The sequence below is a fragment of the Panthera onca genome, chromosome C1 (genome assembly GCF_046562875.1).
Source record: "Panthera onca isolate mPanOnc1 chromosome C1, mPanOnc1 haplotype 2, whole genome shotgun sequence".
NCBI classification, from domain to species: domain Eukaryota; kingdom Metazoa; phylum Chordata; class Mammalia; order Carnivora; family Felidae; genus Panthera; species Panthera onca.
The window spans coordinates 113577209-113599049 of record NC_138346.1 but is presented as its reverse complement, the minus strand read 5'-3'; the positions used below and the strand labels follow the sequence as shown (position 1 = coordinate 113599049).

The 21841-nt window shown below is 41.9% G+C and overlaps 1 protein-coding gene across 1 annotated transcript; it reads left to right on the top strand.

Annotated features, from left to right (window-relative positions):
- The first annotated feature begins 3540 nt into the window (after positions 1–3540).
- On the top strand, positions 3541–16682 carry CFC1 (cryptic, EGF-CFC family member 1). The gene is made up of 6 exons (XM_060621357.2): positions 3541–3682; positions 3993–4045; positions 4137–4310; positions 5062–5200; positions 5466–5575; positions 16358–16682. Exons 1-6 carry the CDS (start codon positions 3621–3623, stop codon positions 16477–16479), a joined length of 660 nt encoding a protein of 219 aa, XP_060477340.1. The 5' UTR covers positions 3541–3620; the 3' UTR covers positions 16480–16682.
- The last annotated feature ends 5159 nt before the right edge of the window (positions 16683–21841 follow it).

The window sequence follows — 21841 nt, the reverse complement described above, 5'->3', positions numbered from 1 at the left end:
CTCCTTCTGCCCTTCTGCCCCTCCTAGGGACCCTCGTGGTCCCTGTTGTTATTTCCAGGACACCTCCCTCCCTCCCTCAGTCAGTGCTCTCAACACTGCCTCCCAGAGACTACATCCTGTCACTGCCCTGTAATGTCCTGTCTTGGTAAATACTTTGGGCTCTCTAAACCCCTCCCTTACAGTGTAGAACTGGGGCAGTGCCTCTCCGTTTAGTCTTTTCCACTGTGCCCACTCAGAAGCCCTTAGCCTGCTTCAGGGGGCAGCAGCATGCTATTATGGTTGCAAGCAGTAGCTCAGCTTTTGACCGCCTGGACCACTGCTGAGAGGTGCTGCGCAAGTCCTCAACTCTTGAAACCTCACTTTTCTCATCTATAAAATGGAGAAATTAATGTCTGGGTCATAAGAATGGATGACAATAAAATAAAGCATTCTGTGTAATTCAGTGAGTATAGTATGCCTGGTCTACATTAAACACAATAATTTTAAAGCAACTTGAATCAAACAAGATTTTAGATCAGATAAACCTGGGTTCAAGACTCCACACAGCTGTTAGTCATACATCCCCAAGCCAGTTTCTTAACTTCTTAGATCTCAATTTCTTCACTGAAAAATGAGTGTAAATATGATAATCCATTTATTCTTTTATTCATATAAATAACACCAGGTTGTGTGATACCATACATGAGGCACTGAGCTAAAAGTCAGGAATGCAACAAGAAAGAAGCACTCCCATCACTGGGAACACATAGCCACATAAAACACAGACAGCAGAATCACAGTCCTGGCTGTATACTGGAGTCCCCTTAGCAGGTTAAAAAAAAAAAATCCCAATGCTGGGCTCTGCTCAGGGCTTGAGGTATGGCTTAAGTACGGATTCAGAGTTTCCCCAGAGACCCCAATGAGCAGCACACATGGACAACTACTGCTTTAGAGTCACTCTCAGAGAATTCCTTCACACCTAATTTGTTACAAAACATTTCCCTAAGAGATTGTTTGATATACTGTGGACACAGAGGTAGGTTAGTCTCTAATCTTGGGATCGGGTGCCCCAATTCCCACACACTTTATATCAGCTCAAAATGAGTCACAAGTACCAGAGGAGGTCTGGTGAGTGGGTTGGCTCCAATCTTATCTATTTATAACTGATAACAAGAAAAAAACCTTCCCCAGAGCTGGGAATCTGCTGCCCCCTCACTAGGCTTACAGCTGCTCCCAGACAGCTCCTTCCAGCTGGCCAGCTGGGCCTTGTTAACTAAGCAAACCTGGGCTCCTCTGCCATGAAATGCAAAACTCTTTTTTATAATGCCTGTAAGTAAATGAGATCAAGTGACAGGATACTGAAAAATAGGTATCAGCAGCTTTCTCACTGCTAGGCCATCAGCCCTTTCCCTCCCTGGAGCTGACTTTAGGTCTTAAGCAAACAGTGAGTGGGACATTCCATCCATATTTCGAGACTCTCTATCCTGTCTTGCTGTCAAGACATTTCCTTTCCTTTCCCTGCATTTTCCTTTTATAAAGTTTATATCTTCAAAACCTTATTTGACATAGAAAATATCATGATGTCTGAGATTTGCTTTAAAAAAATTCCAGAAAAAAATATATGTTTGGGAGAAATAATAAGATTGGCAAAAATTGATACTTAATCGATAAACCCCAGTTTATTGAATCCTTATTATCCTGGCTTTTGTGTATGTTGAAAAATGTCCGCAATACAGGGGTACCTGGGTGGCTCAGTTGGTTAAGCTTGGTTTTGGCTCTGGTCATGACCTCACAGTTCATGAGTTTGAACCCCAAGTCGGGCTCTGTGCTGACAGTGCAGAGCCTGCTTGGGATTCTCTCTCTCCCTCTCTCTCTCTGCCCTTCCCTCTGCTCTCTCTCTCTCTCTCTCTCTCAAAATAAATAAACTTAAAAAAAAAAGAATCAGATTGTAAATTTAAAAATAATGTCCACAATACAAAATTCAACAGAAGAAACTGGGGGGGGGGGATTAGATTTTAGATATTATTCTTAGATCTTTAATGTTATCAGAAAGGCTTGGATTCGATATCCTGCAAAGTGAACAGTTTTAAATCTTCTTATTCAAAGAAATATAATTCTTTAGCTTATACATGGTTTTACTTTAGCACAACCCATTTGCTCAAATAAAAGTTTCTCCTGATTTGAAGTCATAAAACATACTTTCTCCAGCATGGAGCCTGATGCAGGGCTTCAACCCACGAACCGAGAGATCATGACCTGAGCCGAAACCAAGAGTTAGATGCTCAACCTACTGAGCCATCCAGGTGCCCCTTTTATATATAACTAAATTATGCACTTCACAAGTAATAACCATTAAATTTAAAAGTGTATTTGTCATGATTCCAGTTACAGATGTTTCCATGAAAGTGTGAGGTATCATCTTCCATATGGTTTGCCTAGCCAGATCTGCTGGGCTTGACCTGGTCCTGGCAGCTCACAGACCCAGTCCCTGGGAGGCCCCATGGCAGCCAGGCTCACCAATTCCCTATTGGTTTATGTAACAGCCTCTTTAATAAACCTCATATTAAATGTTTAAAAAATTAAATAAGTATCAAAGACTATTTCATCCTCAGAGGAAGCATGCTATTTTTAGAAAGCAGTTTTTATATTAAAATCACAGAACAATTTGCCCCCGAGTTGCAAGGTACCCTCCTCAGTGCTGATAAAAGGGCCTCTGGTCCTTATTTTGGCAATCACTCCCTTCTTGGATTCAGAGCTTAATGGGGGGGGGGGGGTCACCTCTATACTCAGTAGTCTTCACATACTGAGCACACTGTAGGCCCCTTCTTATAAAATCTGTACATTTCATATTTTTCAAAGATCTAACTGCCACAACGGACTTAGATTCTAAGCTTCTTGTTGCCTCTCCCTTTACATGGGGGATAATAATAACGCTTCCCCAGGGGCATGCTGTATCATATTCACCACCATGCTGGGCACAGAGAAATGAATCAGTCTGTTAAAGTATTGATACATCCTCAGAAAATAGGGGTTGAAATGTCTCTATATTCATGTTACCCAGTCAAGACTTTTGGGACCCATACTTGCTGGTTATGTCCCACACAATGGATCCCTTCTCTAGCTGGGCCTTCACCATCAGTACAAGGAGTATGCAATATAAAATTTCCATTTTCCTGTGAAAAGGTTTTGTTCATGTTGGATTTTAATTTTTGTTTGTTTGTTTTTGTTGTTGTTGTTTTGGTGAGGGAAAGGCTTGTTGCCTTAGCCACAAATGTTTTACATCAGGGGTGGACCACTCCTGCTGCTGTCAACACTGTTAACACTACTGGGGAGAGAATTAGTCCAAGTGTCCGGCCCCCACCCCCCACCCCACCAGATCTCATTGAGGGAACAGTCCTGGAGGCTCCGCATGGGCCCTGCCTGTCACAGCAGGTCATTGCCTAATGGGCCTCCACAGCAGAACCCAGAGATCTCACTGTTGTTTCTCATGGCCTAGGCAGAGGATAGGAAATACCCGTATCTTCTTTACTTATCCACCTTTATGTCCTAGTGCAGTTGTTACAAGAGCCGGAGTAAAGACACTTTCAAGTACAAAACCCAGTCATATTCGACCTCCTTGGAAGTTGGTCTTCAGTGTATGGATGAGAGGAGACTCTCACAGCAGACGTGTCAGTGGGAAAATGGTTCGGAGCCACCCTGTTAGGTAAGGACACAGATCATCCAGATCTGAGAGCCAAGAGGGGCATTTAAAAGCTTCCAGAATAAACTGCAATGCATGCACATTTGTTCCTTCTCATTAAGGGACATGTACACTTCTTTGGTCTCAAAATCTTTCTAAGTCATGACAACATTAGTTAAAATCTACAAGTTATAAAATATGGCATAATATTTATTACACATTAAATATTGTATAGACATGTTTATATATGATTGCATTACATTTTGAACATATGTAAATTTCTACTTATACTTTTAATATTTTAAACTTCAATAATTTCCTTTAAATATTCTAGGCTTCTGTTTTTTACCAGTTGGGCATTACAGATCATCCACTTGGGAAACAACAGTAAGAAGCATTTTATTTATAGCCTCTTACTTTTTATTGCCTATTTGCTTCTTAATCATTATCAGTCTCATATTTTCGGTGTTTTTAAAAGGTTATCAAAGAGAGAAACATAAAGGTAACAGAGAAGAAATCAACAATGCTACAGTCCAAAAGCTCCTGCAGAAAACACTCAACTGGACCGTGAATAATTTTGGGGAGGTGAATGCAAGCGCCAATGGCTGGAGGCCCCAGAATTCACGTCCCTACTTCCCGGATCTCCAACAGCGTAAGTTGCAAGTCGCGAAGGCGCCCACATTACCTTTGTGGTCATCTCAGTCGGTGGTCTGCAGATTTAGGATCTGAGAAAAACCTGGAATAAATTAAGCATAAAATGAAAAATCCAACAAAGCACATTTTATCATCTTCAAATGATGATACCCTATAAAGTGAAAACTATTTCCTAGTGAGGTGTTCTTTTGCTCTGAAAAGTTTTACTATTTCATTGGTAAAACTTTCCATCTGCTCAGGTCCAGAGAACTGCGATTTAAATATATTCAAAACAACCTCCCAACCCAAGATAATAGGGGACCCTTGCTTGGCTTATTGCAGACTGTCAGCCTCCAGACCCCACATCCCGGGGGCGTGGAGGCTGGGGGCGGGGGTAGGCGGTCTTTCTGGCGGGAGGGCAGGAGGAGGTGAGAGGGTTTTCTACAGTCCTCTCTCGGTGGGTGGTCCCCTCCCTGGAGGCCTGTCTTTAATCACTGTCCAGGCAGGTCACAGCCTGACTTTAACATGTGAAAGGAATGAAGAGAGAGAATCCCACTTGCTGGGGGCAGGGATTCTCGTCGGGTCCTCGGACTGATTCCTGACCCTCCGGTACCCCTGGCAGTTTGCTTTTAATCCTTAACTTAACAAGTAGGGTTTGCCTGAGCAAATACACTTAGCAGGGAGTTAAATTTTATTGTCTTTCCGGGGCGATCTCGCGAAGCCCTCTTCGGGCTTGTCTAACGCGGAAGGCCGGGCGGCAGGCGGAGGCTGACAGCCAGGCGACTCCCCCACAGGTGAGCCCCAGCTGCTGCGCTGCTGCAGGAACGGCGGCACCTGCGTGCTGGGCAGCTTCTGCGTGTGCCCCGCCCACTTCACCGGCCGTTACTGCGAGCACGACCAGAGGCACAGGTGAGCGCGTCACCGAGCGGACTGCTAGGTCGGTGAGGCGGGGATAATGGGGCGGGGGCCCTGGAGCGGCCACTGGGGCAACCCGCGGGGCGGCGCGTGGCGGAGGGGAGCGGGCTCTGGGGGATCGCAGGTGGAGTGTGGGGGAGGGGAGCGGGGAGTGGATGGGAGCGGCCGCGGGGCCTGTGCGGGGTGGGGCGTGGATGGGCGTGGGAGAAGGGAGCGCATGCGCGTAGGCAAGGCTAACTCCACCTTGCGTCCTCCCCAGCGAATGCGGCTCGGTGAAGCATGGAGCCTGGACCTTCCTCGGCTGCCGCCTTTGCAGGTGTGTTTTCGCAGCCCTGCACTGCCTCCCCCGCCAGACACCCGGCAGCTGCGGTAAGAGTACCCGCCTCCTATTAGCACAGTCCATACACGCAGGCGGTTGTTCCTTTGTACCTATCTATCCGCAGAGATCTAGCTGTGCCAGGCGACACAGAAATGAGCAAAAATTCATCACTTAGGAAAGTCACATTCGTCGTGAATCACATATAATCATTCTGTGATTATCAGCATATCATTATTATTATTTAAATTTTTATTCCTAAATTTACTATGTCCCGATTGCTGGGTTTAAAAGTGATTTCCAGTGTTCTTCAAGTATCCTTTCAGTGAGCCTACTTTGGGGAGCACACAAGCTGGTAAACCGAGCCAAGCCTGGCAGACAGATTACCGGACTGATTTACCGGACTGAATCTACAGTGACTTCCTTAAACCACACCAACACCATCTTCTCCAGTGTGAAATGAGGAGGGCATTGGAGCAGGACAGGAACAGGGATGAATGGCTACACGCCACCCTTTAGAGCCTACCAGGTAGTGCTCCCAGGGAAGGAAGGTGCTCAGGCTTGCCACACATATTAAAAGCCAGCATGGTGTGGAGAACACATGGGGTGAACGCTCATTTGTGAGGATTCTGAGCAGGGAACAAACTTCGTGCAAATGTTTCACTTTTAAAACGCAGTACGAAACATGAAATTTCCTGGGTCAGAAACCAGATGTAACACTCTGCTATGACCTCAAGGGGCACAGTTAAAGAAGGTACAGCATTTCAATCCCACATCCTGCACCCTCTCCCCTCTTCAGCATGCTCTGACTGGACTTCAGTGAGGAGCAGTTAATGAAGGCACAGCCCTCAGCCCTCTTCAGTCAGTCCTGGTGGCCTTGGCTGTGAGAAGTCAAAACTCCTAAGTCCCCTTTTATGCTCCTCCTTTGTCCTTCCTCTTGTCCTTCTTTGTCCCTGCTCCTGGGCAAATTCCACAGTTGAAGGGCACACTTAATGATATCACAGCCCTTCAACCCCACTTCCCACCCCTTTGTCCACTGTCAGGACTGCAGTGGAGGATAAGAACCCAGCAGTAGTGAGGATAAGAACCCTCCAAACCAAGTTCTTGCCCCTGCCTTCTTGGTGGGGCCAGTAGTGGAGGAGCACACTGAATGAATGCTCAGCTTTCAACCCACATTCCTATACCTTTCTCTCTCTTCTGCAGCCTTGGGTAGGATTACCTGTCAAAGATGCTTAGTGAAGGTACAACCCATCAACCCCACTTCCTGCCCTGCCCTTCTCATCCAGCTGTGCATGGTGTGGGTGGTGCCAGTAGGGAGACTGTGATTATAGTACAGTATTGGAAAATGTTGTATCTTTCCCTCCCTCTGTCATGCCCACCACATTTCCCAAAGCACCCCATCTCCTACTGGGCTGTTTGCTGACCTGTGATTCACTAGCTGTTCCTTCTGTGCTCCAGAGAAAGGACACACAAATTAGGGAACAGATATTGATATTGCAGGTGGAACCTGTGTAGTCCTACAAGTGAAGTCATTTCCCACATGCCACTGGCATTCCCAGCAGTAATGTGGGGAAGGGATTAGCTGTGATCATTTCCCAGTCTCCTATGCAAAGCCAGCTTGGTTTCAGAAGCAGCAGGGCAAAGACTAGGTCCCAGGCTCTCTGCTTACTATTTTGTATCTTTGGAAACATCCAAGGCTGGGAATGCTGTCTGCCAAGTACAATGAAAATGTCTCCAAAATGTGGTTTCTGCTCATGAATGTTGAATGAAATAGTCATGTTTCAGAGTGAATTGTCAGGTGCAGAAAGCACAGCAACACTTTTAGACTCTTTGGCCTGTTGATTCTTCTTCATAGCAGATGACTGTGGTGGCTGTGCTGACAGTGGTTATGATAGGAGGGATGATGATGATGGCTGTTTTTGTTAGCTCTTGGTATATTTCAGGCACTTCGTACACTTTTTCCCATCCGATTCTCTTAAGCCCATGAAATAGGTATTTTTATACTTTTTTATATTTGAGGAAACTGAGACTTAGAGGAATTAACTCCTACAGCAAATAAACAGGGTCTGATATTTATTTCTTAAGAGATAATCATGAGAGGCTAGTTGGTATAAAAATATATATACATATAAAATAAAATATATATAAATATATAAAATATATATGGTATATAAATATATACAATATAATATGGTATATGTATATATACATATATAATATATAACATTTATAATATATAATATGGTATATATAATATAGTATGGTATATAAATATATATAAATATAAAGTAAGATATATTTTATAAAGATTATTTTAAAATATTGTAAAGAAACATACCATAGCATATTGATATAATAATAATTAACATTATTCTGTGAATAATAACTAATATGAATCTATGACTAAAATTGCTACCATTTATGGAGTACATAAGGACATCCCTGAAATTTGTCGTATACTTTTTTTAAAATTGAGATATAATTCGCATATAACATTACATTAGTTTCAGGTGTACAAGATGATGATTGAAAATTTGTGTATATTGTGAAATGTTCACCACACTAAGTCTACTTAATATCCATCACCCTCCATAGTTAAAATTTTTTCTTGTGACGAGAACTTTTAAGATCTACTCTCTTAACAACTTTCAAATGTACAATATGGTTTTATTAACTATAGTCACCATGCTGTACATTACAATCCCATTGGTTATTTGTTTTCCAAATGGAAATTTGTACCTCCTGACCTTTGATCTTCACCCATTTGCCCACTTACCAACCCTCGCCTTTGGCACCCACCAAACTGTTCTTGTAGCTATGTTCCATTTTTGTTTTTGTTTTTTTTTTTAAAGATTCTACATATAAGTGAGAGCATATGGTATTTTTCTTCTCAGTTTGATTAATTTAGCATAATGTCCTCAAGGTCCATCTATGTTGTGACACATGGCAAGATATCCTTCTTTTATGTGGCTGAAAAATACTCCATTGTTGTGTGTTTGTGTTTTATATATAAATATACATATTTTACCCACATTTATATCATATTTATATTATATTTATACATATTTATATCATATATTTATCCATTCATCCATCAATGTACACTTAGGTTGCTTCCATATTTTGGCTTCCATATTATTGTAAATAATATGCAATGAATATGGAGGTGCATATATATTTTTAAGTTAGTATGATTGTTTCCTTTGGATAAAGACCCAGAAGTGGAATTGCTGGATCATATGACATTTCTTTTTTTAATTTATTTTATTTTATTTTTTATTTTTTAAATTTACATCCAAATTAGTTACCATATAGTGCAACAATTATTTCAGGGGTAGATTCCTTAATGCCCCTTACCCATTTAGCCTATCCCCCCTCCCACAACCCCTCCAGTAACCCTCAGTTTGTTCTCCATATTTATGAGTCTCTTCTGTTTTGTCCCCCTCCCTGTTTTTATATTATTTTTGTTTCCCTTCCCTTACGTTCATCTGTTTTGTCTCTTAAAGTCCTCATATGAGCGAAGGCATATGATTTTTGTCTTTCTCTGACTGACTAATTTCACTTAGCATAATACCCTCCAGTTCCATCCATGTAGTTGCAAATGGCAAGATTTCATTCTTTTTGATTGCTGAGTAATACTCCATTGTATATATATACCACATCTTCTTTATCCATTCATCCATCGATGGACATTTGAGCTCTTTCCATACTTTAGCTATTGTTGATAGTGCTGCTAGAAACATGGGGGTGCATGTGCCCCTTTGAAACAGCACATCTGTATCCCGTGGATAAATGCCTAGTAGTGCAATTGCTGGGTCATAGGGTAGTTCTATTTTTAGTTTTTTGAGGAACTTCCATACTGTTTTCCAGAGTGGCTGCATCAGCTTGCATTCCCATCTTTTTTAAATTTTTTGAAGAACCTCCATACTGGTTTCCATAGTGGCCACACCAATTTACATTCCCACCAACAGTGCACAAGCGTTCAGGATGTGAATCCTAACTATTGTGCCATTTCTATACTCATCCTATAAGAATAATTGTCAATATAAACTAAAGAAATATTTTTGATAGTGTTATTTAGAATATTGAAAATATGACCATATTCTAAATTTAACAGCAGAGTAATAGGTAAGTAAATCCTGTAATAGGATGTTATGAGGATTGTGAAAAACATATGGAAGATAGAATAAAAAATTATGTTTATAATATAATGAGGTGAAAGGATACATCTCGATGCAGGAATCACAAACAGAAAATAACACACTATAAAATCATGGCCTTGTGGCACCTGCAGGCTACCTGAAAGCCAAAGGGTCTCTAAGGGGCCTTCTTGCTCAATCCTGTCTGGGTCCAAGAATGACAGGCTGTCTTAATCCCAAATATAATGCCTTTCCAAGGGCATTCTGATTCAGAAGAACTCTATTTGTTTCTCAGTTTTTATATAAAATGAGGATAACCTGCCCTCTACCCTCACATACATGTTGAAGGATAAATTTTATGCAAAATAATCTTGTTTGTGGTGTGAGCTATTTTCTGTTCCATGATCTAAAATAATGCTTTGTGAATAATAATTCTAAATAAATATTGAATGGATGACCTTTGACCAATTAGTTCCAAATACAGCTCGAAAGAAGAAACACCATAAAAGCCATTACCTATTATTATATTGCAATTAAAAAAAACCATTTGTAGGGTTCTATCATTGCAGGGTTCTATCAATTGTTCTATCAATTGTAGGGTTCTATCAATCTATCAAAATGATAGGGTTCTATCAATTACCTACATTGCAGGTAACTATCATTATTTCTACTATTTTCTCCATTTACATCTGTTAATTTTGCATTTAAAGAGACAGTGTATGGGGCGCCTGGGTGGCGCAGTCGGTTGAGCGTCCGACTTCAGCCAGGTCACGATCTCGCGGTCTGTGAGTTCGAGCCCCGCGTCAGGCTCTGGGCTGATGGCTCGGAGCCTGGAGCCTGTTTCCGATTCTGTGTCTCCCTCTCTCTCTGCCCCTCCCCCGTTCATGCTCTGTCTCTCTCTGTCCCAAAAATAAATAAAAAACGTTGAAAAAAAATTAAAAAAAAAAAAAAAAAAAAAAAAGAGACAGTGTGGCATAATAGAAAAAGCGTAGGAACATACCTCCAAAATACTTTTTCAAATCCCAAAAAAATACTCTTTATAATGTTTATGATCTTTATGAAAGGTTGAATAACTTGTTTGTATTTCAGTCTCTGCAACTGCAGAATTAGAGCTGAATATTTACCCCATTGATAAGATGAAAAGGCACTAAACCTGTTACATGTTATGCACAGAGTAAATTATTTTATTATCACTACCATCAACAGTATTCAAGTCAATATGAGGTTTAAAAAATTATTTCATAATCTAGCATTTATATGCAAGTTTACTGAAATGTGTCTTTTAGGGGGCGCCTGGGTGGCTCAGTCGGTTAAGTGTCCGACTTCAGCTCAGGTCATGATCTTGCGGTTTGTGAGTTCAAGCCCCACGTCGGGCTCTGTGCTGACAGCTCAGAGCCTGGAGCCTCTTCAAATTCTGTGTCTTTCTCTCTCTCTCTCTCTGCCCCTCCCCTGCTCACACTCTGTCTCTCTCTGTCTCTCAAAAATAAATAAACATTAAAAAAATTTTTTTTTAAAGAAAAAGAAATGTGTCTTTTAGGTTGTGAACAATATCCACTAATCGAGGGGCATTAAGTTAATTAGGGTTAAAAAAAAAAAGACAGGGGTGCCTGGGTGGCTCAGTCGGTTGAGTGTCCGACTTCAGCTCAGGTCATGATCTCGCGGTCCGTGAGTTTGAACCCCACATTGGGCTCTGTGCTGACAGTTCGGAGCCTGGAGCCTGCTTCAGATTCTGTGACTCTCTGTGCCCCTCCCACATCATGCTTGCTCTCTCTCTCTCTCTCTCTCTCTCTCTCGTTCTGTCAAAATAAATAAACATTAGAAAAAAAAAAAAAAAAAAAAGACAACATTCCAACTACCAGGACCTTTGCTTTGTGTTGAGCCAGCCCAAGATCTCATTATACCAAGAGGGTGGTTCTTCCCACACATAGTCCCAAAGAATTAAGTATTTCATTAGCCTCAGGAACCAGTTTAATATTCTAAGATTTAGTCTTAAGTACTGATACAATGAAATAGCAAACTCAAGTGCCTTCAGAAGTAAACAGGTAATGTGAATGTCAAATTGGGGTCAGGTCAAGCCTCACCTCACACTTCACACCCAATTTTAAAAATACATTTCTGGCACCAGCCAATCAACCCACACAAGCAAACAAACATCTTTGGGCCAGAACCAGCCTATATAGGCCCATAGGAGAGATGGCCCTCCAGCATCCTGGCCCTGGCCAGCTCCAAGTGTGCTGTATGGCAGAGAGAGAGAGAGAGAGAGAGACCGACCCTTGGTCCTGCCCTCCAGGAACCACCCTCCCATGATAGGTGCCATTCCAATAGGTGAGCTTCTCTGGGTGTCATGGCAGGAGACAAAGCCATCTGGCTCCCAGAGATATCTGCAAATTGGAAACTTTTGGGAATGTTGGTTCTGGACCTCACACTGAAATCTGATGTTATACTCATCCAGGGTGGTCTCCAAACTTTTTAATTTCCCACTCCATTCCAGTAAAAATACCTGAGATTGTTCCCCATTCAGTGGCAGTAACACAGTTGCCATGCTAGCATGTACAAACTTGATTTTACTTATATCTTCCTCTTTATACATATGTACAGGACTAATACACATGATAAAAATCTTTGCCATGAGGGGCACCTGGGTGGCTCAGTCGGTTAAGCATCCAACTTCGGCTTGGGTCATGATCTCACAGTTTGTGAGTTCGAGCCCCACGTTGGGCTCTGTGCTAACAGCTGAGAGCCTGGAGCCTACTTCAAATTCTGTGTCTCCCTCTCTCTCTGCCCCTCTCCCACTTACACTCTGCCTCTCTCTCTTTCTCTCTCAAAAATAAATAAACATAAAAAAAATTTTTTTTAAAATCTTTGCTATGTCTGACCAAGTCTAAAAAAGGCCTTTTGATAAGTATATAATAAAAATCCCAGATTATAGTAAGTCATCTATTGGTAACAGAATTTTCTTTTTTGTATGATGTGAATAATGGTGGGAACCATTATTTTGGTAGATTAATAGAACCATTAATTTGGTAGATTCTAATAAATACAGTAAATATTACTAAGCTTAGTTTTAAATTTTCCTATAAATGTACAGTAGAAGTTCTAATATTTTCTGTCTAAGCTCTGTGGGTGACCTTGGGCTTCCTGAGAGGGACACCACATGGTGTTCACAGTCCCAGTTTGGGGACCCCTGCTTGCAGGGCTGCCTTGGTCTAACCAAATTCACAAAGCTGACTAAAACAGCCTTTGAGTTTATGTATAAGCAATGATTGCCAACGGGCCTGAATCCTTTCCTATGGGAAGCCTGTTTCCTTCTACCAGGGGAGAGTGAACATTGAAGGTCAGTATGGGCTGACTCTTTTCTCACCTAAAAACCTTCGTACACTGTGAGCACCTGTCTTAGCATCAGCTTTTCTGGAGACTTCTCTGGGCCCAGATGTTAGGTTTTCTATTTTGTGGGGTTTTGGTACTCTGAAACAACACTCTCCCAAGGTGGGGTGGTATGGAGAAGTGGTACCCAGGCCTAGAGTGGGCCTGACCTCAGTCCTATCCTTAATCTAGCCTCCTAGATGGTCTCACCAAAGCCCACCTGTGAACATGTGCAGAGTGGGTCCCTGTTGCAGTTGCTTATCACTGCTTGATAATTTCCAGTGTTTCATGCTCACCATAGGTTCTCACATTCAGAGGGCAGGACCAGGCAGGCCTGTCTGGGGTGGGGTCAGGGTGAGGGGGGAAAACACCAGGTTGTGCTGGAGTCCAGCTCCAGCAGGTCCAGGGGTTTCTGAAGGATGAACGGTGTCGGCAAAAAAGTGAAAATAAAACAAAACTAAAACAAAAATGAAAATAAAAAACTAAAATAAAAAGCTAAAATAAAAAACTAAAATAAAAAAACTAAAATAAAAATGGACAGAGACAACAGCAGCGTGTTGAACTGGCCCATTTATTGTAGCAAACGTGGCATTATATATGCTAGTGATTTCCTTGTAGCATACGTCATCTGTGTTTTTCTAACATTACCTAATTTTGAAAATGTTCCTATGTATAAACGACCTTTAAGAAATAACATGGTGATTTTCCCCTAACTTTCCCGCATACCCTTTGATTATAGATTTACTTCTTACATTATTCCATTATGCATCTGCGTTTATCTATAATCTACAAAGCATTTGCTTTGCTGTTCTCGTGAAAGGCCCTCCATTTCTCAACACCTCAAGTGGAACAGTTACAGGGACATGACCTCCTAACCACATGAGGCCAGAAGAACAATGTGTTTGCCTTGGTCCAAGGTGCCAGAAAGGGGCTGAAAAGGCCTTAGAAACCCATGCCTCATACATTCTCAGAGAGACAATGCACCTAGGAACCAATGAACCATTCTAGCTTAACTGACTAGGTTCAGTCATCATCTGGAATGCCTCCGGGGGGCCAGGTGGGCCTAGGGGTTGAAGTCACTTGTGCCCAGAGATACACTCCTTAGTTGCCAGAGTGGGGCTTTCAAATCCATATGTCTCTTCTTTACAGGCCCTCTTTGCTGGCAAAAGTATGAGGCTATCCTTCCTGTAAGTAGAGGAGTCTCCATAGGGGATGGCAAGGGCTAAGGGGATGGCAAGGGCTAAACATAAGGCCACACCATTTCTTGTGGAACCTTATTTTCTTCCCTAATGGTTCTTTTCCCAGGGGGCCTGCCGAGGGCAATTCCCCAACAGACAATACCCCAGGTAGTTTTAAAGCTAAATTACCTAAAAGCAGGAGTACAAGAAGCTTCACCGTCGGTGGCCGCCTTGCAGTCACCAATCCGTCCACAGCCCGGGCTTTGCCACTCAGGCTGGGATAGCTCAGCTTCCAGCAGGGTTGGCCTCTGCTGAGCAGTCCTGGGGAGAAGTTTCCTATATTTGGGCCCTTCCTCATCTGCATGCTTACCTGCCCAGCCTTCCCCACATGTAGCTCCAGGTTTGCTTGTGAGAGTGTTCTAGTAGAGTTGGTATCCCTGCCCATGGGGCTTGTGGTTTTCACATAGTAATCACTCAGTAAGGACTTTAGCCAAGACTTCTGCTGGGCCCCACTACCCCAGGACTCCCACCCAGCACCTTTGGGATGGGGTCCAGCCATACAGACAGCCAGAATCATAGACTCTTAGGGCTCAAAGGGAGACCTACTGTGGAGGAACCCCCTTGAGACAACAGGGAAGGTGAGCACCTTGGGGTGTGGCACTAGCCTCCAAAATGCTGTGAAGCTATTTATTTTTGTGACTTACTCTGTGGAAATACCAGCCATTGCTTTAGGAATTGGTGCTTTCCTCCTGTTTAATAAGCAGTCCCTAGTCAAGGAAATGGGTTATTGCAGGATTTTTTACCTCAATACCCGGGGTTTGTTGTCTTGCTGCTTTGAAGAATGAAGAGGTGGACACAGAATAAAATGAGAAACACACAAAAGTTTATTAGAGTATAAGTTTAGGAAGTAAGAATGGTATGAAAACTGTCTTTGCAGAGAGGGGGCATTTAAAAGGGAATGTCCATGACTATAGGCAAGGGTCTTTGTTTTAGAAGGTTCTGGTAGCGCCCCCCCCCCCTTCCCCCTTGCTCCTTCTCAGATCCTACCCTTATTGGCTTGATAACTCTAGGTGCTGGGTTGTCTATTCCTGATTGGCTTGACTCCATCATGTGAGGAGTCAGGGTATGGTCATAATGCCCCTCATATAACATAAGTTTTATGGTTTACCTATTTTAGTTATGTATTTTGATTGTCAAATTCCTGAGGGGGAGTAGGTGGTTTCTGTTACATTCTTTTTTTTTTTAACAGCTATCTTTTTTTTTTCAATGTTTATTCATTTTTGAAAAGAGAGAGAGAGAGAGAGAGAGAGAAAGCATGAATGGGGGAAGGCCACAGAGAGAGGGAGACATAGAATCCAAAGCAGGCTCCAGGCTCTGAGCTGTCAGCCCAGAGCCCAACGTGGCCTTGAATCCATGAACTGTGAGATCGTGACCTGAGCCAAAGTCGGACGCTCAACCGACTGAGCCACCCAAGTGTCTGTTATATTCTTAAGAGGAAACTTACTCCCGAGGGTCAGTCCCACTCCTCTGGTCCGTCCCTCTCAGCGTTGTTCCAAAATATGTGTTTTTCTCCATCCAAGGACCTCAGGTCCTAACCTTTCTTTCCCCCTCTGCCTATTTTGCCCTATCTTTCCCTATCATACTGTTAGGACTAAGTTGGGGAAAAGTTGGACCTTCTTTGAAACACATGGATGCAAGCTGTTTTATGTTACTGCATTTCAAATCAGATCTATTTGCTCCTGATTGTTAAATGATTTGGTGTGAAATTCTCTGACAGATCACCTGTGGTCAGCTCACATGCTGCATAAGAAGGGCTAAACCCTAAAAACAATAAATTCTCCTTCAGCTCTCTAAGTTCCACAAAAATCCTATTGTTTCTGGCTGCAAGGAAAGGAATATAAAAGCTAGAGGAAGGCACATCTTCTTCCTTGAGCTGTGACCCCCACAGCGGAGGCTTCCTTTTGCTGCCAAGGGAGCTCACTGTCGCATGGGGTGGGGCTTCACAGCCATCTATTCTCGGAGCCTCACCAGAGCAGTCTAGTGAGGCCCCAGCAGAGCAGGGCTTCTAACAGAGCAGGTACAGACCTCTCTGCTTCAGTCTCTTAAAGCCGGCCTGTGACAGTGTGTCTTACATACTCGGGATTTTTTTTTTCAGACCTGGAAGACTTTCTTGCTGCACAGTCTAATGGAGAAAGAACACAACACGTGCTGAGTGTTCTCTTCCTCCTTCCCTGCTTGCTTGTACAAAGCATCCTTAGTGAAGCGGGAGACTCCTGACTGGACCTTAGAGGACCTAACTCGCAGTTCCACACCGGAAGAACCTTGGTGTTCCCAGCACAAGCTTGAGCAAGCATAGTTCTCTGTGGGAAAGCCAGGGCTGTGCATCCATGTCGTTTTCTGTGTTGTAGGTAATAGATTTGTTTCATTTCCTAGAACTGAAGCATTAGGTGAATATTTTTATTGTTTAATAAATATTTTCATGAAACAGATTTTCTCCTCTAAGCCTTATTTCAAGGTCTGCAACCTAGAGCAACCATGAGTAAACACTTGTGCTGGAGCCTATTCAAGCCTAAATTACCTCTGATGATTTAAGAATAAACCGAGCGTGCGGCCCCTCCCAGATAACAAGTTCCCTTTGAGTACCCCTTCATCTCCCACACACATAGATACACCATGGATGTAGCAGCACTTCATGTCATGCATTTGTTTACTGTCAGTGTCCCCCACTACTCTTATAAATCTTTGGGAGGCAGGGACAGCACCACATGTGCTGTGGGTCTGGCAAAGAGCTGCTGCCTTAAAAAATGCGTCATTGATAAAGAAGCAAGAAGGGGGAGAAAGGGTATGAAGGAGGGAGACAAGACTTGAGGCTGACAGCCACCTTTTTCTCACCTCCTTTTCTGCAGCTTCCCCTACTAAACCAGCTCCTTTGTGACACCTTTTTCAGGGCCTTTAGCACTTCTTCGGATTATCACCATCTCCTTAAAAGGGGAAGATTCTCCATAGCAGAATCCATTCTAAAGGCAAGGCAGAGAGAATTCAGCAAAAAGAGGTCAGAGCCTCAGGCTCTAGGCTAGCTCTCCTCTCTTGGAGTCTAGTGATCTGATAGCCAACCAAGCAAGCACAGCTTACCTGCAGCAGGCCAGCCACTAAATCTTGTTACAGACTCAAACTTGTCCACGAACATGATGTGCCTTGCTTGTAGTTCCTAAAGCTGCCTTGCTCTGTTGAACCTAGGAACAGTTTATATGTAGTGATTGGGGAAGGAGGTGAATACATGAAAGGAGAGTGATAGGTTTCTTGAAACCTTGGGTGGGGGAGCCTTGAAACAACCTGAAGGTATGCATTCATGATGGGGGGCATCAGATAATTTCAAGACAGATGTTATCATCTGGTCTCTATTAAGTTTCTGTATCAATGTGTAAACAAGGAATAGAGAGTGAAAAAGGCAGAGTTAATGGGGCTGAAAGGAGGATAAAATACAAGAACATAAAAAGCAACATGAAGTTAGGTTAATAATATAAATCCTACAACTGTAGTACTGTTTATGCTTTCAAAACAGGTCCAGCCACCAAGCATCCAGCCTCAATTTGAATCCCAATCTGAAATCAAGTATGTATAAAGAATTTGTGAAAAATTTTAAAGGGACTGAAGGACCCATCTTCCTATCAATCACACAGTACTTGGGAGTCAGGCGTTTCTAAGCTGGATCTGTCAAGTACATTAGCTCTCAGATAATTAGTCACAACTCTGGACAGTTACCACAACTAGAAATCAGAGGAGTGAAAACAAGAAGAATATTACAAATTATTCAAGTGAACAGATAAGAATAAAATGGGATCAAGAAATGGACTCTGGAATAGATAATACAGCCTGAATTAATATATTAATTGATCAAGATATTGATATTTTTATAAGGCTAATAGAACTTCATTTAAAGAATTCATAGCTGAGTTCAATAGAAAGGCCTTCCCATTACATCATATTGCTCATGTGATGTAAAGCTGCATGTACTGGAGTACTTTTATAGACAGAAAAGTGCCCTGCCTCGAGACAGTTGCCACAATGCTCAACTGTCAAAATGCTGCATTGGAGGGTAGTTTTGACTCTATGTAGATAGTAGAACACTCTACCTATAGGTGAATAGAGAGCTCTTGGTGTGAGCACTAAAATGGGAAGTGATGCTGAATTAAATAGGCTACTACTTTAGTGTTACACATAGCATACACACACTACACACTCACATGTAACAATTCAACAAAATCTTTTGAGGCCCACTATAAGCTGGGCCCATTGGCACAGTCCTTCAAGCAGGAAATAGAAGTGAAACAATGCAAATGTTGTCAGTGACTACAGAAGTACATCAGAATGGGGCAGGGGCACACTGGAGACACCAGATGAGAGCACGGCCAAAAGATCCACTTTGAAAGCATACATTTCAAATAGATTGGACTTCCGTTGACTTTTTCAGCTTTTTAAGTCCACTTCACTTTATTAGCCTATGTAATATAATTACTTTAAAAATCTATACTATAAATTAGTTTGTTGGCATTTTCAACCATTAGTTATGAAAATATGAATTCAGAATGTGCAATATTCAAATGAATGTTAAAGAAGGTAGAATACAGGAAAGGATTGACTTATCCCCCTATATTGGATCTTTTTATTTATTTACAAATAAAATTGTTTATATTTAAGGCATATAATGTGATGATTTGATATATGTATGTGCAATCAAGTTAATTAACACACCCATTACCTCACATAGTTCTTTTTTCTAGATAAGAACACTTAGGTTCTACTTTTAGCAAATTCCAAGTATACAATAAAGTATTAGTAACTATAGTCATCATGCTGTGCAATAGATCCCAGAACTTACTCATCTTATAACTGAGTTTACACGCTTTGACCAGCATCTCTCCATATATCCACCCTCCCAGTGCTGACAACCACCTTTCTTTAAAATTTTTTTTTTAACGTTTTTATTTATTTATGAGACAGAGAGAGACAGAGCATGAACAGGGGAGGGGCAGAGAGAGAGGGAGACACAGAATCTGAAACAGGCTCCAGGCTCTGAGCTGTCAGCACAGAGCCCAACGCGGGGCTCGAACTCACGGACCATGAGATCATGACCTGAGCCGAAGTCGGACGCTTAACCGACTGAGCCACCCAGGCGCCCCCAACCACCTTTCTTTAAGTTCAATTAATTTAGATTCACCATATAAGTAAGACCATACAGGGTTTGTTTTCTGTGTCTTGTTTATTTCACTTTGCATAATGTCTTCCAGGTTCATCTATATTGTCCAAAATGGCAGGATTGCCTTCATTTTAACGCTGAATGATATTCCTCTGTATATATGTGTACTTATTATGTATATGCACACACACACACACACACACACACACACACACACACACACACATACATTTTTATCCATTCATCGATTGACAGACACTTAGGACACATATTGTTATCCATTCATCCATTGACAGACACTTAGGTTTTTTCCACATCTTGGCCATTGTGAATAATGCTACAATGATGAAGGGATTTCAGGTATCTCTTATTTCCTTAACATATATAAACAGAAATGGAATTGCTAGATCATAAGGTAGTTTATTTTTAATTTTTTGAGGAACTTCCATACTGTTTTCTATGATGGTTATATCAACAGTGTACAAGTGTTCCCCTTCCTCCACATCCTTGCGAATACTTGTTAATTCTTGTATTTGGCATAATAGCCATCCTAACAGGTTGGATATCTCATTGTGGTTTTGATTTACATTTCCCTGATGACTAGTGATACTGAGTTTCTATTCATATACTATGGACCATTTGTGTGTCTTCTTTGGGGAAATGTCAGTTCAGGTCAATAAAGGGTTTATTTGGACTATGGTTCATGAAAAAGTAATTACTAAACTTTTGAGAAATATTTCTAGGCAATAGTGATTTTTGATAGCAAAGTTGCCTTTAAATAGTTTCAAGTGCATTCTGGTCAGTACCTTGTATTGCAACTCAAATGTTATAGAAGCAAACAAGTGATGAACTTTGAACATGTATTCTCAGAATTTGATGAATATGTTTATACTATGTGTAGAATGTTCACAAAATACGTTTTACACTTTTTACATTTTTATACCAATATGAAGTATGCTGAAAAACATAGGCAGGCAAAAATTGTCTTATTTTTGATAGCTGCACTTAGGAAACTGAACTGAGAGAACTGTTCCATGTTTGAGAGGCTACAGTTGTGGTGAAACGGAAAAGCAAGATTTCTTCCTTACTAGTATGAATATGTAAGATACAAACTCTCATTTACATTATAAGTGGGAAATTGGATCCTCCTAATAGAATAATTCCTGACTATAAATAATAAAAGCAAATTAACCATTCTATCTATCTATCTATCTATCTATCTATCATCAATCATCTACCCACCTACCTACCTAGCTCTGAAATAATATAAAATCTCATCCAGCAATTGTGAAAAGTAAACCACCACCTTCTTCTGTAGTGTTTGGAGAATTTGAGGATAAAAGGTATTTTCCCTGTAAATAGCTCTCCAGGTATCCAGAGAGATCATTAAAAGGCAGAAACTTCCCAGGAGACAAAAGGGGATCCTGGGCTCATGGTTGGAAACTTCACATAAATGTGTCACACATCTTATCTGTATCCTGCCATTGAGGAAAGCAGATAAAGGCAGCCTTCCTAGGCCACTATCTCAGAGCTGCCCCATCCCAGGGATGAGCCTATTCATACCTCTGGTTTTGCTCACCCTGACAGCTGGTGAAGGGACCTCCTTTGGAGAAAGTAATTACAATCTCTCTCCATTCTATATTGTTTATAGAAGCGACTCTTTCCTTGCCAGCTTTCCTTCTCACTCAGTCTACCCTGGAATATCCTAGAAAAGTAGGGTTTGTTATTATAAGGCCATGTAAGCTCTTACTCGGGGAACCACTTGGGGACACTGAGAAAAGGAACAGGGAATGCCACCTGTCACATGGTTTCAATTTCCTGACTGTTCAGAGCTTTTAACCCATTCCTGCATTAGAATTTACTTAAGAGCCAAAGCGAATGCCTGCCAGTCCAGGAGCCCTCTCTTACCTTCCAGCCACCTCACACTCCCTCTGCCCCAGGATTGAAGTCACTAACTTCTTGACTGGTAGCATTTAAAAGCAGCTGTGTATGTATTTCCAATCTCTGTAGTCTGCAAAACCCATCTGGCACAAGTAGCTTTATATCACACAGGCAGTAGGTCCTGTGACTGACCTTTCTATTGAATTCATCTTTGAATATTTAAAAGGAAGTTGTATAAACATTATATACACAGGCTTTTGTCATTTCTCCTGGATTGTCTGCTATTGGAAAGGAAAACAGAGAGTGGTGTCACCTCCAGTTAGAACTGCTGGGCACTCCACTGATCTGACCAGGAGCTGGACACCTTTTGGATCCCAACTAGACACTATGAAAGTTTAGCCAGAGAGATAGCAGGGTCCCCAGCAGGTGAACACTGCCAATCTGAGTGGGAGTGCTGTGCTTGGAAATGTTTGCAACACTTCCATTGGTGTTCATACCCTGACATGTAAACAAATGTTCAACAACCAGCTCTCCAGAAAAATATCTATAAAAAATGTTATA

Coding starts and splice junctions, on each gene's coding strand:
- CFC1 (XM_060621357.2), top strand. CDS start 3,621: ATGAGAGGAGACTCTCACAGCAGACGTGTCAGTGGGAAAATGGTTCGG. Junction 4,046..4,136: donor CATCCACTTGGGAAACAACA/GTAAGAAGCATT, acceptor TGTTTTTAAAAG/GTTATCAAAGAGAGAAACAT. Junction 4,311..5,061: donor CTTCCCGGATCTCCAACAGC/GTAAGTTGCAAG, acceptor CAGGCGGAGGCT/GACAGCCAGGCGACTCCCCC.